A 14465-nucleotide genomic window follows, 5' to 3' on the forward strand; every position below is an offset into this window, starting at 1 on the left:
TGCAAAAGTCGGGCTTTTTTAACAAAAATAGCACCATTGTGGATCCGGAGTGGCCGCTGCGTGCTACCGCGCTGCCATCTTGGATCAAGAAAGCACAGGTAGACCTGTTTGCTTCCCAAGAGACCTCCCACCACCTGTTCTGGTACTCCCTAGTTTAAGCTCCCCTTGGGATAGATGTGCTGGCACATAGCTGACCCTGGGGGCTGCGCAAGTACGCAATTCCCCCAGTGAGCCTACTTGCATGAGTGCTGTGCAAGGTCAGGGAGGACGAGGAACAAGTCACTCTAGTTGCCCCCTATTAGCCCACACGGTTTTGGTTCTTGGATCTCACGCTCCTCGCAACAGCCACTGGCGAATTCCCCTGACAAAGGACCTTCTTTCTCAGGGACGGGGCACCCTCTGGCATCCACGCCCAGACCTCTGGAACCTCCACATCTGGCCCCTAAATGGGATGTGGAAGATCTAAGTGGCCTACCACCTGCTCTCATAGACACAATCAACCAAGCCAGAGCTCCCTCTACCAGGCATATTTACGCCCTAAGTGGCGCTTTGTAAAGATGACTTCGGCTGAGTGGATTCCATTTGCGGATATTTATTGGAAGGTTGAACAAACAATTCAAACAGTATTCCTTAAATGTAATCAGGTCACAGGCTTGTGTCAAAACACTGAAAATTTGGTCCACAGGCAAACATATCCAAAAATAATAATCATATTAGTAATCTAGAGAGGTAAATCCAGTAAACGTATGCAATGGTCATAACAATAATCAAAAGGCAGAGAAACAAATGCTTGGTAAGGCAGATAACTGCCAATACTTTGCAAAGATAAACTATGAGCACATGGCTTATATACACAGTGAATGTTCAAACAGGAACTGATGTGGCAGGTACAGGAGGTGACAAAAGTTCAATATTCAGGTGAGGGCTCCCTCTGGTGGACAGGAGCCTGTTCAGATGTTACACGCTTGTTCGTGAATTGGTGTTCTTCCCGATCTGAAGACCCGCAGAGATGCTGCAGTCGGGTCAGTGCTCTCATGTCTGCAGGAGAGGCTAGAGGGGAGGCTGCCACCCTACCTTGCAGGTCTATGTAGCCGCCATGTCGGCTTACCACAATGCAGTGGACGGCAAGTCCTTAGGGAAGCATGACCTGATCATCAGGTTCGTTAGAAATGCCCGGTGGCTGAACCCTCCAAGGCCATGCCTGTTCCCCTCATGGGATCTCTCCGTGGTACTTTCAGATCTTCAGAGACCCCCTTAGAGCCACTAGAGTCAGTCAAGCTTAGAGCCCTCTCCTTGAAGACAGCCCTCCTGATTGCGCTCTCGGGCTGGGCAACACCCGACACCTTTACGAGATTTTACAAATCTCAGGGTTGAGTCGATCTCGTTCCGTGTTCTCTCAGGTCAGCACGTAGAACTCGGGAATACGGAATGTCTGACCAGGTGTTCCGCTTGCACATAGCGCCTTTCCCCTCCTCTGAGATGATCACATGCACTCTTTCGCCCAGGAGAGTCCACTAAACTGCCGGGAACCTAAAAAGTTTATGATGCTTTTTATGGGGCATTGGGGAAGGGTACGTGCAGTCTGATGCAACCTGTTGCTTTGGCACGCAACTGCCTGCCCGCACCTGCATCAGAAGCTCATGTACATGTTTCAGCGCATAGCGTGATTGAATAGGGACCCCAAGTGTCACTTCATTCGACACAACGTCAAGTGAGCAACAGACAGGGAACGTCTAGATTACTGTTGTAACCTCCGTTCCCTGATGGAGGGAACGAGACGTTGTGTCCCCCCGGCCACGACGCTGAACCGAGCCACTGTAATGGCCGAACCTTATTCTCAGCCCCTCAGTGCGAAACCTGAATGAACTTATGTCCGGGAGAGGGACATGCAAATTCTGTCTGCCAAATTCTCATTGGCCTTTTCTCACGTTCAGAGGTAACTGAGGCCTTTAAGAAAGTCCCCTAGTGTCACTTCATTTGACACAATGTCTCACACCAGGTGTTAACAGCGATGTGTCTTGACCACATGCGGTCGGATCACCCAAGACCAGGTGTAAATGTGGTCAATAATGTCAAAAACTTAGCTCAGATTTGCTAAGATCCTGAAATTCTGCAGATCTCTGCAAAAGTCAGAGATTTCTAAGAGGCATACTGTGGAAAAAAACCTCATTACTGTAATGTGAAGAAAATTCTATATTATATATTAAGATCATATATTAAGATGATAAAGTGTATATAGTAATGAATTTCAGGTATGCTAATTTTAATAGTAAAAATAATAATAATAATAAACTTATGTTTTGATTTCATTACCTTTTAATTGTGGTTATTTGCTGACCATTGACCAGTTCATACTTTTAGGGTAATATTTTCCTTAGGGAAAAACTGACAGAAATACCAACGAGAGTTAATGAGTTCTTGAAAGAAGTCTAAAACTCAGACAGAATGAGTCTGAAGTCTGGGAAAAAAGGACCCTTAAGAACCCTTGTGTAAGAGTATGATTGATTATTAAGTCTAATCAACACCCAGCCTGATTGAGGCTTTCCATGTTTTGCCTCAACAGCCTCTCGCTTCACCTGACCCTGGGCGATCCATCCTGGATTTAATTTCCCCCAGTGCTGGGAGATTAAGTCTGATTTGTCTCTGCAACAGATGATGATGCACTTGACAGAAATTGTTTCTTTCAAAAACAACTGCGAACATTAAGTGTGCACACACTTTCAGAGGGTTGTTAATTAGATCCTTACAAACACTCAGATGGCTGATTGTTGCTGTCAAAGCCCCCACTGCGTTCTCATTACGAGATCAGTGATAGCTGGGGTTTTGATTGACTATTTAAGCAGACCAGTCAAACGAGCCCTTAGATCGACCACATCAATCGCTTTGTTTCTCGTCTTATGTTGGTCCTTCAAGTGTAGACAGTGCTTTTTTTATTTCTGTACTGCATTATGTTCCTGGAGGGATAATTATAAAGATATGAGAAGTATAATTTTCCTGAAAAGTGTAATATACGTCCACACACACACAAATACACGTCTGCAGAAAATAGAACATCTGTTATATTGTGCCACAAACTGCCCCTAAGTCTTAGTCATTTTGCATGTCCACGGTTTCCAAGTAGCGTTGATACAGGTTTTGTTTCAAACAAAAGTGAGGCAAAAGTGTGTGTAGGGCCTATGTGTGTGTTGGCAGATGCAGGGAGGGGGGCGCTGTGCAGTTATGCCAGTTTGGACGGCCGCCTGTGAGGAGCTGTGAAATAGAATTTGAAACTGGAAGATGCTGGCGAGTGGAACAGCACTGGTTTAAGCTCCCCTGTGGAACCAGAGCACACAAACATCCTGACACCAAGAGAACACTTCCTTAATGCTACCTCCTTCTGCATGCCATGTTTGACATATGGCTCTCAATACGAGATTGTACACACACAGCAAGCAGCAGAGAGACAGACTCTTAGTCCTTCCCACATACTTTTAGTTTTCAACCATACCTTTTAGTGTTGCTGTCAATCCAAGAAGCAAACTGAAAAAAATATATAATTGCAGAAGTTTTTGATTTGCATTTCACTCTTCAAAACTCTCTTTACACACAGCAAGTACAGCTCCAAAAATTCTTAACACCACAGCCTCTCAGCGAGAGCTCGATGTCACAGAGAGAATCTTGTCAGCCATCTTGACTTTGCTCTACTGATAAAATGTTGAGTCATGGCTCTCGCTGTCTTTCAGCAGCACCTATAAAAAGGTATAACTGCTGTCAGATGCTTGTGGCATGCGGTGTGTTGTGTTTTTATACTGAAAACTGTTGCGCTCAGAAATGGTTATCATGAGTAAGCTATTGATGAATATTACACACTTCACGGTAATGAAGTATTGTTTACATGCTGCTGGTATAATCTAATGTAGTCTTGAGGAATTAATTCATGTAGTGACAGTCAACACAGTCAAAACAGTCATCAATTCTGCTGATTTCAAACATCATTTATTGGAAGAGGAAGGATGATAAGCCTGAATTTTGTTTTGCACAATAGAGGACAGTTTGATCACTCAACTTGGATTGATTACTTTCAATAATATATCTTAAAGTACTATTATGGTTCAGTACAAATTGAGGTCAATTGACAGCATTTGTTGCATAATGCTGATTACCACAAAAATGTATTTCGACTTATCACTCCTTTTCTTTAAAAAAAAAAGCAAAATAAAGGTTACAGTGAGGCACTTATGGACGTTCGAAGGCAGAAATGTAAAGCTTATAATTTAAAAAAGCACGTAGATTAATTATTTAGTTAAAACTTCGTTTATTGAGCTGTAAAGTTGTTTAAATTGTAATTTTTACAGTCACTTTAGGGTTTTAAGGTTTGATGACATTACTTTGTCATGGCAATGAAGTTGTGAAATTGCCCATAACTTTATTTAAAAAAAGTAAGTGAGATACATTGTGGCCCCTATGCAGTATCATAGTAAGTGCCTCACAATCACCTCGATTTTGTATTTTTTTAATTAAAAGCAAGGAATTGGCAAGTGGTATTTGCATGCCACTCCCCCGAACATACGGGAATAAAGGAGCTGAGCGGTTGATGTTCACTGAGCTAAATTTCCCACAGGTTCCCATTAACCGCTGCTGGATTCCTGACGGCGCATTACAGCGGCTTTCTCCCCCCTCTGTACTGGTGCACTGCAGAGATCACCCCTGGGCGCTTCGGCAGAACAAAACTGAAAGAGTATATTCTAAAAGAGTATTTTCCCTAAAAGAGTATATTCTAAAGGAGCGGTACACATGGAAAAGTATTTTTAAAAACGTGTCTTTTTAAAGATGCCTTTCCACTTGTGTGTTTTTCCTGGTTGTGGTCGTTATCTCTCGCCTTCCTACGGCCATGATCGCTGTCTTTCGTGTCTGGGCGCGTCTCATGCAGAGACATTTTTCATGGATGCGTCATGTCCTCACTGCGAGGACATGACCTTGGCAACGTTGCATAAGAAAGCAAGCCACCACAGCGGCTACCCGCCTAGGTCCTTCTACCTATGGGTATGAGGCCAGCGCGGCTATCAATTGGAGCAATTTGGGGACCTCAATGGGACCACCTCAACCAGGTAAATCCCCACAGACCTCCCATTCCCCAGCACGCTCATTTGCCCCATATTAGGCTTCCGGATGAGTGTGCCAGCACATCTCAGTGCGAGTTCGACCTCTTGTTTGGGCCTGTGAAGGTAATGAGCATTCGAGTACAGCATCGGAGAGCGGGCTCCTCGCCAAGGGCGTCCTCCTGCGGTGGCTGCACCGGCTCCGCCGCCATCCGCCCCCCCTGGCCCTGCCCCGTGGAAGCAGACACCACCCATCTCATGGCCGGCCTCCCAGGGACCTGGTTCTCTCGCACCTGGCTAGGGCTTTGGGTCAACTGGGAAAAGAGCAAGCTCTTCCCGGTTCAGAGCATCTCTATTCTTGGCCTGGAATGGGACTCAGTCTCGATGACAGAGCGCCTCACGAACGAGCACGCCCAGTCAGTGCTGACCTGTTTGATGGTGTTCAGACAGAAGACAACGGTTCAACTGAAACTGTTTTAGAGGCTCCTGGGGCATATGGAATCCTCAGCGGTGGCCACATCGCTTGGGTTGATGCATATGAGACTGCTTCAGCACTGGCTCTAGACTGGAGTCCCAAGATGGGCATGGCGCCGTGGGACAAATTGCGTGGCTATCATGCCGGTCTGTCGCCGCCTCTACAGCCCTTGGACAGACCTCACATTTCTACGTGCAGGTTTTCCCCTAGATCAAGTCTCCTCAATTTTCTGCGAGCCACTCACATCCCAGGCGACTACAGCGGACGCGCTGTCATGACAGGTTACCCATAAGGAAGAGTGGAGACTCCCCCCTCAGGTGGTCCAGCTGATTTGGATTAAATTCGGGCAGGCACATTTAGACCTGTTTGCCTCCCCAGAATCCTCCCACTGCCTGCTTTGGTACACCCTGACCATGGCACTCGCATCGGTACAGATGCACTGGCACACAGTTTGCCCCCTGGACTGTGCAAATATTCGTTTCCCCCAGTGAGCTTACTTGCACAGACCCTGGGAGTAACAGTCAGTACTGTTTAGTAGTCGCAAGCTCTCCTTCAGGGAGACAAACTACAATACTAACGAGAAGGAGATAAAGAGGGCAGTTCTTATCCTCCGCTACTACCTGCTGGGGTGGGCATTCACCCTCTGTTCTGATCACGCTTCTCTGCATCACCTATTGGTATCTGGCTTTTCAGCCCTTTAAGTGATGTGATCCACACTCCGGGTGCACAGATGGTTGTGGCTGACTTTCTCTCAAGAAAGGGGGGTAGTCAGGCCTGATGTGGCATGGCATGGGGGGGGGGGGGTCATGTGTCTGTCTTTGGGAGAGGGAAAGCAGTAAGGCTCATCACCTGGGCTGTAATTACTCTAACTTTCTGTCCAGTGGTCTCTCATTATAGTGAGGGCGGAGGGAGACCTAATATGACTCGTCAGAGCGGCAGAGGAGAGAGTGAGAGGAGAGAGAGAGAGAGAGAGAGAGAGAGAGAGAGAGTGGCCCCGAGCAACAGAGACTGCCATTTCAGAAAGAGCGCTATTTTGAGTTGGCCACTAAGAGCCATTTTGCTTTGTGTGTGTGTGTGTGTGTGTGTGTGCGTGTGTGTGTGTGAGCGTGTATTTATCACTTTGTGGGGACCAAATGTCCCCATAAGGATAGTAAAACCCAAAATGTTTGACCTTGTGGGGACATTTTGTCGGTCCCCATGAGGAAAACAGCTTATAAATCATACTAAATGATGTTTTTTGAAAATGTAAAAATGCAGAAGGTTTTCTGTGAGGGTTAGGTTTAGGGGTAGGGTTAGGTTTAGGGGATAGAATATAAAGTTTGTACAGTATAAAAACCATTATGTCTATGGAAAGTCCCCATAAAACATGGAAACACAACATGTGTGTGTGTGTGTGTGTGTGTGTGTGTGTGTGAGAATAAACACTCAACTGTTCACTGTCTCCTAACTACTTCATTGCCCACAAACTTATCCTTATCACCATGTCCTTTTTGGAGCTTGACATTTTTGGATCACATTGTGATTAAATTGTGTTACATAATTACATTATGTCACCAGTTCTGTCTGATATTCCAATCAATTTCTTATTATTATCACAGAAATAGAATATAATCACGTTTAATATTTCCTACATAATTCATCAGTACTGTATACACATTTTAATAGGTCAGGTGTGACTGATGTGTGTAAATGGAGTAGACACAACATATCTGTAATTTTTACAGACATCACTTACCCTGTGCGAATCGATGGTAAACATTACAAACGTCCAGAGTAATAATTATTTCCGAACATATGTCCGGAAAACTAAACCTGTCCAAACACTTTAGTTTATAATTGATTATCCTCACCAGGGGTGTAGACTCTGGGGCCACCCCATTCTTAAGTTAAAATAAGCTTCTCCTTTGAAAAGTGTGTATTTAAGAGATCAAAGTTTCTTACTTCCATCATAATCAGACTTATTTGTCAACCAGAAATGCATGGGCCTCATGACTTAACACGCAAACCACAATTACGCAAGCAATCAACAAACACATATTTAAGTAATACAATGAGCTCTGAATAACTGCTAGATAAAAATAAGTGAAAACAACAACAATGTGACAACAAGTTCCATTGACTTATATTTAAAACTGTTTTTGTGGTCATGTCCCCTTTTGAAACAAGATGGAGACCTGCATCTAAAACAAAACATATTATAGTTTGCTGTGCATTTGTCTTGAGTAGAGATAAACATGCTCTATGCTACATTTACAGGCAAGCCAGAGATATATGAGCTCAGCCCAGAGTCATCATTATCTCTTAATTGGGCAGTGCACTGTAGAAACTGATTGGGAATTGCAGTTAAAGTAATTTTATTTGGCGGAGAGCCCAGACATTAGGAGAAAATCTTGGTAAGTTATTATGTCTTGGACTAAAAGCCTGTTAGATGACTTACAGTGCATATTGTTACATCTTTGCAAAACTAAAGCTATAAGCTTTTCCATCAGACTAAGTCGTTCTCCCTGTACTGTCATTATTGTAAATACAAGGCTTGTGTGTCTTTGACATTCTCTAGGGTGTTGTACACATCCTCTGTTTCTTACACAAACCAGATGCAACCACAGACAGAACATTATATTTTAAATCAAAGTCACCAACCTACAATCATCCCTGATGACAATGTTTAACAACAGGAGCATACAGATATACAAGTTCATCACATATTGATGCATTATGGGGATGAGCAGAATGCAAGAGCCTTCATTTAGTTGTAAGCTACAGAGAGAGTTTACCTTGAATACAAGGCGAAGAGTATGACAAGACTGTGGGGGAAAAAATACTGCTATTGTAAGTGATATCTGAGCATCACTTGAACAAAACCGATTTGGAGCAAGTTCATGACAAACAGAATAGTTCACCTAAAAATGTTATCCAAAGTCTTCTGAAGCCATGTGAAAGCTTTGTATGAGAAACAGTAAGAGAATGTGCTAAAGATGTTTGATTTGTGAACAAAACTTTTTTCTGATTCCAATCTTTCAATGCATTTGTTGATCCGATTCACAAAACCGATCTGAATGATTTGCTCACAAACAAGACTGGTCCGTTTCTTAGTGCAACTCGATGACTCAATGAACCAGTCGCAAAAGTTATCAGCTGCTATTTCAAGACAGAAACAGACAGAAATGTGTGAAAGGGGTCAGATTTGTGAATAAAATGTTCTTTGATTTGAATCTTTTCAGTGAATCTTTGATTCCATTGACAAAACTGATCCGAATGATCCATTCATGAATTGATCTGGTTCTTGAGTTCGTGACTCACTGACTTAATTATCTGGTTGAAGAAGAATTTGTATATAGAGTTTTATGATGCTTTGCATCCTTTTTGAAGTTGAACGCTTCAGTCTATGGGATCAAAATCCCGTCAAAAGGATTGCGGTCACGGATAAAAAAATTAAATAAACGTGAATAAATTATAAATTGGAATCAATAAAAAGTGTGATTCCAAAAATTATAAGTGCAGATAAAAAAAATAATACGCACAAAAAACAAACAAACAAGGCTGTGTTGGCTTGCAATAAAGTTGGCTTGACGTTGGACATTCTTTATTTACAAATAGTCGCAAATTTAGGGACCAGCTCCAATGATACAGGCAACATTGCAGCATACGTATCCAAAACATTTCCATAACATAGAGTACACAATTGCAGTAACATTTGTTGCAAATGACTAACAGGCATACAACCAACTCCAAAGTGTGCATATGGGTGTCAGCAATAATGCACACCTTTTTTATATAATTAAAAAAATTATATGTAAGCATTTCTATATTCATTAGTATTGTAAAAGGCCTTGGTGTCGGGATCAGGATTTTATTTATCGGAAAAGCGGATCAAGTTGGGTTCTGAACTCGCGAGTACATTGGTACAGCTTGTAAAAACATTCATCGAACATCTACACCAACCCAGCCTTACTGTTTGTTTGTTTTTTAGATATGCAGCCAATAACCTACAAACAAGGAAGTCTTTCATACTGCCTAAACTAAAACTCTAACTAAATTCATCTGACTCGATACATGTGTTAACAGACTATGATAATGGCCTACTCGGACAACAAGCAGCGTATCTATCAACCACAATTAATATAATATTGAGCAACAGCCGTCCAAGTTGCATTGGAGTGATATCACCTCCCCTCTTCGAATTATTGGTTAGATGAGGAGCTGTCGATAAAGAACTAGTAGACCAATAGGGACACAAAACTCCCCCTGATTTACATGAAACTCTACTCACAAGTTTTGGAAAACCAAGCGCAAAACTTGGAAACAAAAGCAAAGAAAAATACAGCATAAGAACATATGAGCAAAATTGTCAGAGAGCACAAAAAACAGTAATATAACCAAGTAAAACATGATATTGATTGCAATTCAGATGACTTTCATTTTTCATTTTTTTTTGTTGTTTTTTATGTATTTTGCAGCACATTTTTAATGTGTTTACACATTTCTGATTTATTCTTGTTATTTTTTGATCTGCGCTAATGATTTTGATCTTTGCATATTATTTTGATCTGTGCTTTTTATTTATTTTTGTGCCTATTATTTTTTAAGCTGCACTTACTCTTTATTTATTCATGCCTATTATTTTGATTCACACTTATTTGGATCTGGATTTGGATTTTTGGATCTGTGATGACAATTCTTTTGATGGGATTTTGATCCCATATCAGTCCACCTCTATTGTAATTGCATGGAAGAGACTTCCAGTAGTTATTGCATGCATCATAACTATATGTACTCCAAGATAAGATTCCAGTGACAAGCTAATTTTTAGTTCACATTGACATTGATGACTCTGTGAGACGAGGCACAATCACAGACAATCAGAACATATATGATGACAGTTATGAGGACAGAATTTTGAACCAATGAGATTTCACTCTAGGCGGAGCAGTCTGGTGTGACAGAAAATAGAAATAGTAACCAAGTGATTGAGGAAATCTCCTTAGGTGGTTGCTGGTTAGGATGAAAACTTTGAAAAGACACCTTGCATTACATGTCCCTTTCTTGCTTCATTTCTGGTTAGCACATCGTGTTACGAATTTCTCCTTTTGTTGTTTCATAGGTAAAGGAAAGTCAAACGGGCTTGAAACAATGTAAGAGCAGGTACATTATAATATAATTTTCAGTTTAGAGTGACCTATCTCTTTAAGTTGTGCCATATGTGAGAGCTGTCTGGTGAACTGGAACATTGCTAGTTTTATGATCTGTTAGCAGGATGATCATGTACATTTTTATGTTAGGTCTCTAAACAGGCTCCCTGGACCACAGGTGTCAGATCTGGTTGAGCTAATGAACACAGCAGGTCTTCTGGGGGAGTGGATGCTGGGCAAATTTCTCTATATAGTTACAAAAGGAGGAGGACACATGACAAATTCCCAAAAGCTCCCATAAGCATTTAAAGGCCATTCCTCTGTCAACTCAATCCCTTGAGTTCTGTCCACTTCATCAAGCTCTCAGAGAGAGAGAGAGAGAGAGAGAGAGAGAGAGAGAGAGAGAGAGGGATCATTAACCAAAGACAGTTGAGAAGGATGATAATAGTAATAGGACAGAAAGAGAAAAGGAAGGCTGTGTTCTGAGGGAGGATGCACCAGAAACATTAAAGGTGCACTCAGTAAAATGTCAGTTTATGTTCATAGCAGTTGCAATTGCTTTGAGACCACACGGGAAGCACAGCTTACCATACAATTTCATTAAAACTGCGCAATGACATTTTAATCAAGTTGCATTAAATCTCTCTGTAGCAGGTTGATTTGTCGCAATGGGTTAAATTTTTCTCTGGACCAATAGGGAGGTAACTGCATGCTATATAGTTGGGGGGTGTGCCCTCTAGACACTCCTTGTTGCTTGTTGCCGGAGGCACATTTCCGCTCTGGAACCGTTCGCGTCTGCGGTGCAGTTGCGCTAATCCGACAGGTAATACAGTGCGGTTAATTTGTTTATCGATGGGCCTTGTTGGTGTTAGGATGGGTATTACAGCGTGCGGTGTCTCTTGCAGCGTTTCCCTGTCGCAGGCCCGACCCTTCCTGTAACGGAACCGGGTTGAGTTTTGTTGCTGGTAGGTTGGTTAAATCTTTCTCTTCCTTGGATATTTTCTTTTCTGAGTATTTAAGTAATCGGCCATTGTTTATTGTAGGCTCTGTGTAACTGTATTATTGGCACTACTGGGTTATTGGTGTGACGCTCCCTGGCGGGTATGTATACCAATTGGCATCGCGGGTATATTTTGTTTAATCATAAAACTGTTACTGAATTTGGTTTGTTTGTGTACGTCAGGGTTGTAAACCGCCTCGCTCGTGCTGGTATCTGCACTAGCCCTTCCATTCCAAGCCACGCTGCTGTTTTGTCTCTACTGATTTGGCTTCAATAATAGACTGTCCAACGGGTTGCACGAGCTTACCCCAGGCTCTAAACGTTTTACGTACCGTTCAGCACCCGGATTCGTTACCCAACTGGGCGTTTGGCAGGGCTGTACTTGAGTGTTTGTGACACGGACGATAGCTTTGTTTTCTGTGATTCGCCCGTGCTTATTAGTGTGGAAGTTGTTGTTTATTTTTGGTTTATTGATTTAAATTATGATGGAGTGACTTTCATTTGGTTAATTTATATTTCTTTTGTTTAAGTTGATAAAAGACATTCTCTTCTGTTTAAATTGTATTTGTTTATTTTTGGTTATTTTTGTCAGGCTCTAGGCAGCTATTAAGCCATCTGTGCTGCCTAGACTTGCATCATTGAAGTTGTTTATTTATTTTTTTGTCGATTGCTGCTGCTTTCCAATAATTAAATCTTGTTTTTCCTCAGTTGCTGAGTGCCGAAGGTGGTGGTGTCGGTGTCCTCGGTGGTGGTGTCTCCTCCTGTGTGCTGTGTTTTCTTTTTTTGTTTCTTTTGAGTATTATCACAGTGTGTGTGTTTGTGTTCACCTGAGATCCCACACCTTTTGACTCTGCCCCTCCACTGGTAAGGCCTCAGCACTCATTTTCCCTATGTTAGTGAGTGGTATTAAACACTTGATTTATTTAGTAACTGTATAAATAAAATTATTGCTTTTACGGAACTACGTCTCTGGCTTCGTGCATCAGTCGAACCTGTGTGCTTTCTGTATTTGGTGGTTTAACTACCGAACTAGTCCAAGTCTATCCTCGGGGCGAAATTCCCCGGGTGGCGTAGCTGGTGTCTTCCTTGAGTTTGGGCGTTGAGCGGTCAAAAAGGCGCTCCTCGCCAAAAAGAAATGTTCCACTCGCCACATCTCTATAATTCAGATAATTATTGTCATAGTTCAATATTTTAGGTAACAAAGGTGTGCAATGACATGCAACACTTTTGCGATGTTCGTTCCGTTGATGTTATTTGCATGATTATGTCTGTCAGAGTTACTGGACACATGGCCCATAGGACCCCATTGAAGGCTAAGGGAGCTACATGTCCAATTGAGTTGAAAAGATTGATGTTCATTGGACAAGATGCTCTAAATGTCCCGCCCGGACAGTGTGCGTCTCTGGAGCTCTACAGGAGTTTCATGAGCACTATTTGCATGAGGGAAATTACCTGTTTGTTAATTTGACAGCGGGCTTTCAATCAATGCATTTTAATATGTTGTAAATGAAATTGTAAATATAAGGTTCTGTACTTTGGGGATAGTTTTTCCGGTTAGTAAGTTCACTAGTTAATATGCTTTTGGGGGCAAAATTACACTGCTAATGTTGTTGACTTCATTTTAGAAGAAAGCAGACTTTTAGACTTCACATTTAAGTAGCTTAAACACATTTTAAAAAAAAACAATAAAAAAAAAAAACATAACAACAGTGGATATTGAAACAAAAAACAATGTAAAAAATAAATAAATGTGAGTACATATTTTTGACCGACATATGTGCTTCCCCTTTTTGAAAAAAATCACCAGCCACCCCTGGTTCATTAACACCTAGAGGAACAATATCAAAGTGTCCAATTTCAAGGGACTATTACTGAGATACAGTGAGTAATGTAAAGCTGGTCATGTGATCTCAACATGGCGGCACTCATGAATGCCAATATGTGCCATAATATGCCAGCACAATATGTAGAATAAAGCAGCTTTTTCTCTACAACTGATATGACTAATCATTTTAAACACACATACACACACACATACACATACACACATACATAATATATATATATATATATATATATATATATATATATATATATATATATTATTTATTTTTTTCGACTCTATGGCTACAATTTCTTTCTGTTTAAAATTTTAGCAAGTAGAAAATCACATGAGGGGACACCCTTCTAGCATTAGATTGTTCCCACATGATACAAAACATTGACTTTGGAATATTGCATATTGCACCACATTTGCCTCCTGGGAACAGTAGTTACTGCCTAACTTTACATTCCCATTCAAGCGGTTCACTCTACATAACACAATGACTATGCAATATCCCATTCTTAATGTGTTTTACCCCATTTCCCTCCTAGAAACATAAGTTATATGTGTAACTTTTAAAAATGTATGTGAATAAGTTTAAAAAGAGATAAAGAGTGCATCTGTGCATCCACTGACCTGCAGAATCTGACAGCGCTCTGAGGTGCAATCGATGTTCTCGCAGGGCTGGTACATCCCCAGAGTGACACAGTTCAGCAGGATCACCATGATGCTGATGCGCTCAAACCATGTGGATGGATAAGTTAAGGCCAACATATTTCAGCAGACACATGGAAACAGTTACACAATACATTATACAAAATAAATATGAACATCAAACAAATGTGGATGTATATTGGAACACTGTACGACAGAAGTGCAGTTTATTAGTTTCTGCAAGCTGTAACTTTAAAGCTGATGTTTAATTTATTTTTTGTTAAAATGATATATCATATCCCAC

General features: G+C 41.6%; 1 protein-coding gene across 1 annotated transcript in view; it reads right to left on the bottom strand.

The window, feature by feature from the left end:
* The window catches only part of LOC127647520 (voltage-dependent T-type calcium channel subunit alpha-1I-like), a 175558-nt gene extending 161307 nt beyond the window's left edge, over positions 1-14251 (bottom strand). The window contains exon 1 of the mRNA XM_052131796.1: positions 14144-14251. Coding sequence (XP_051987756.1) covers positions 14144-14233 — 90 coding nt within the window. The 5' untranslated portion in view covers positions 14234-14251. The remainder of the gene's footprint in view (positions 1-14143) is intronic.
* Between the last annotated feature and the right edge of the window lie 214 nt (positions 14252-14465).

The sequence above is a fragment of the Xyrauchen texanus genome, chromosome 8 (genome assembly GCF_025860055.1).
Source record: "Xyrauchen texanus isolate HMW12.3.18 chromosome 8, RBS_HiC_50CHRs, whole genome shotgun sequence".
Lineage (NCBI taxonomy): Eukaryota > Metazoa > Chordata > Actinopteri > Cypriniformes > Catostomidae > Xyrauchen > Xyrauchen texanus.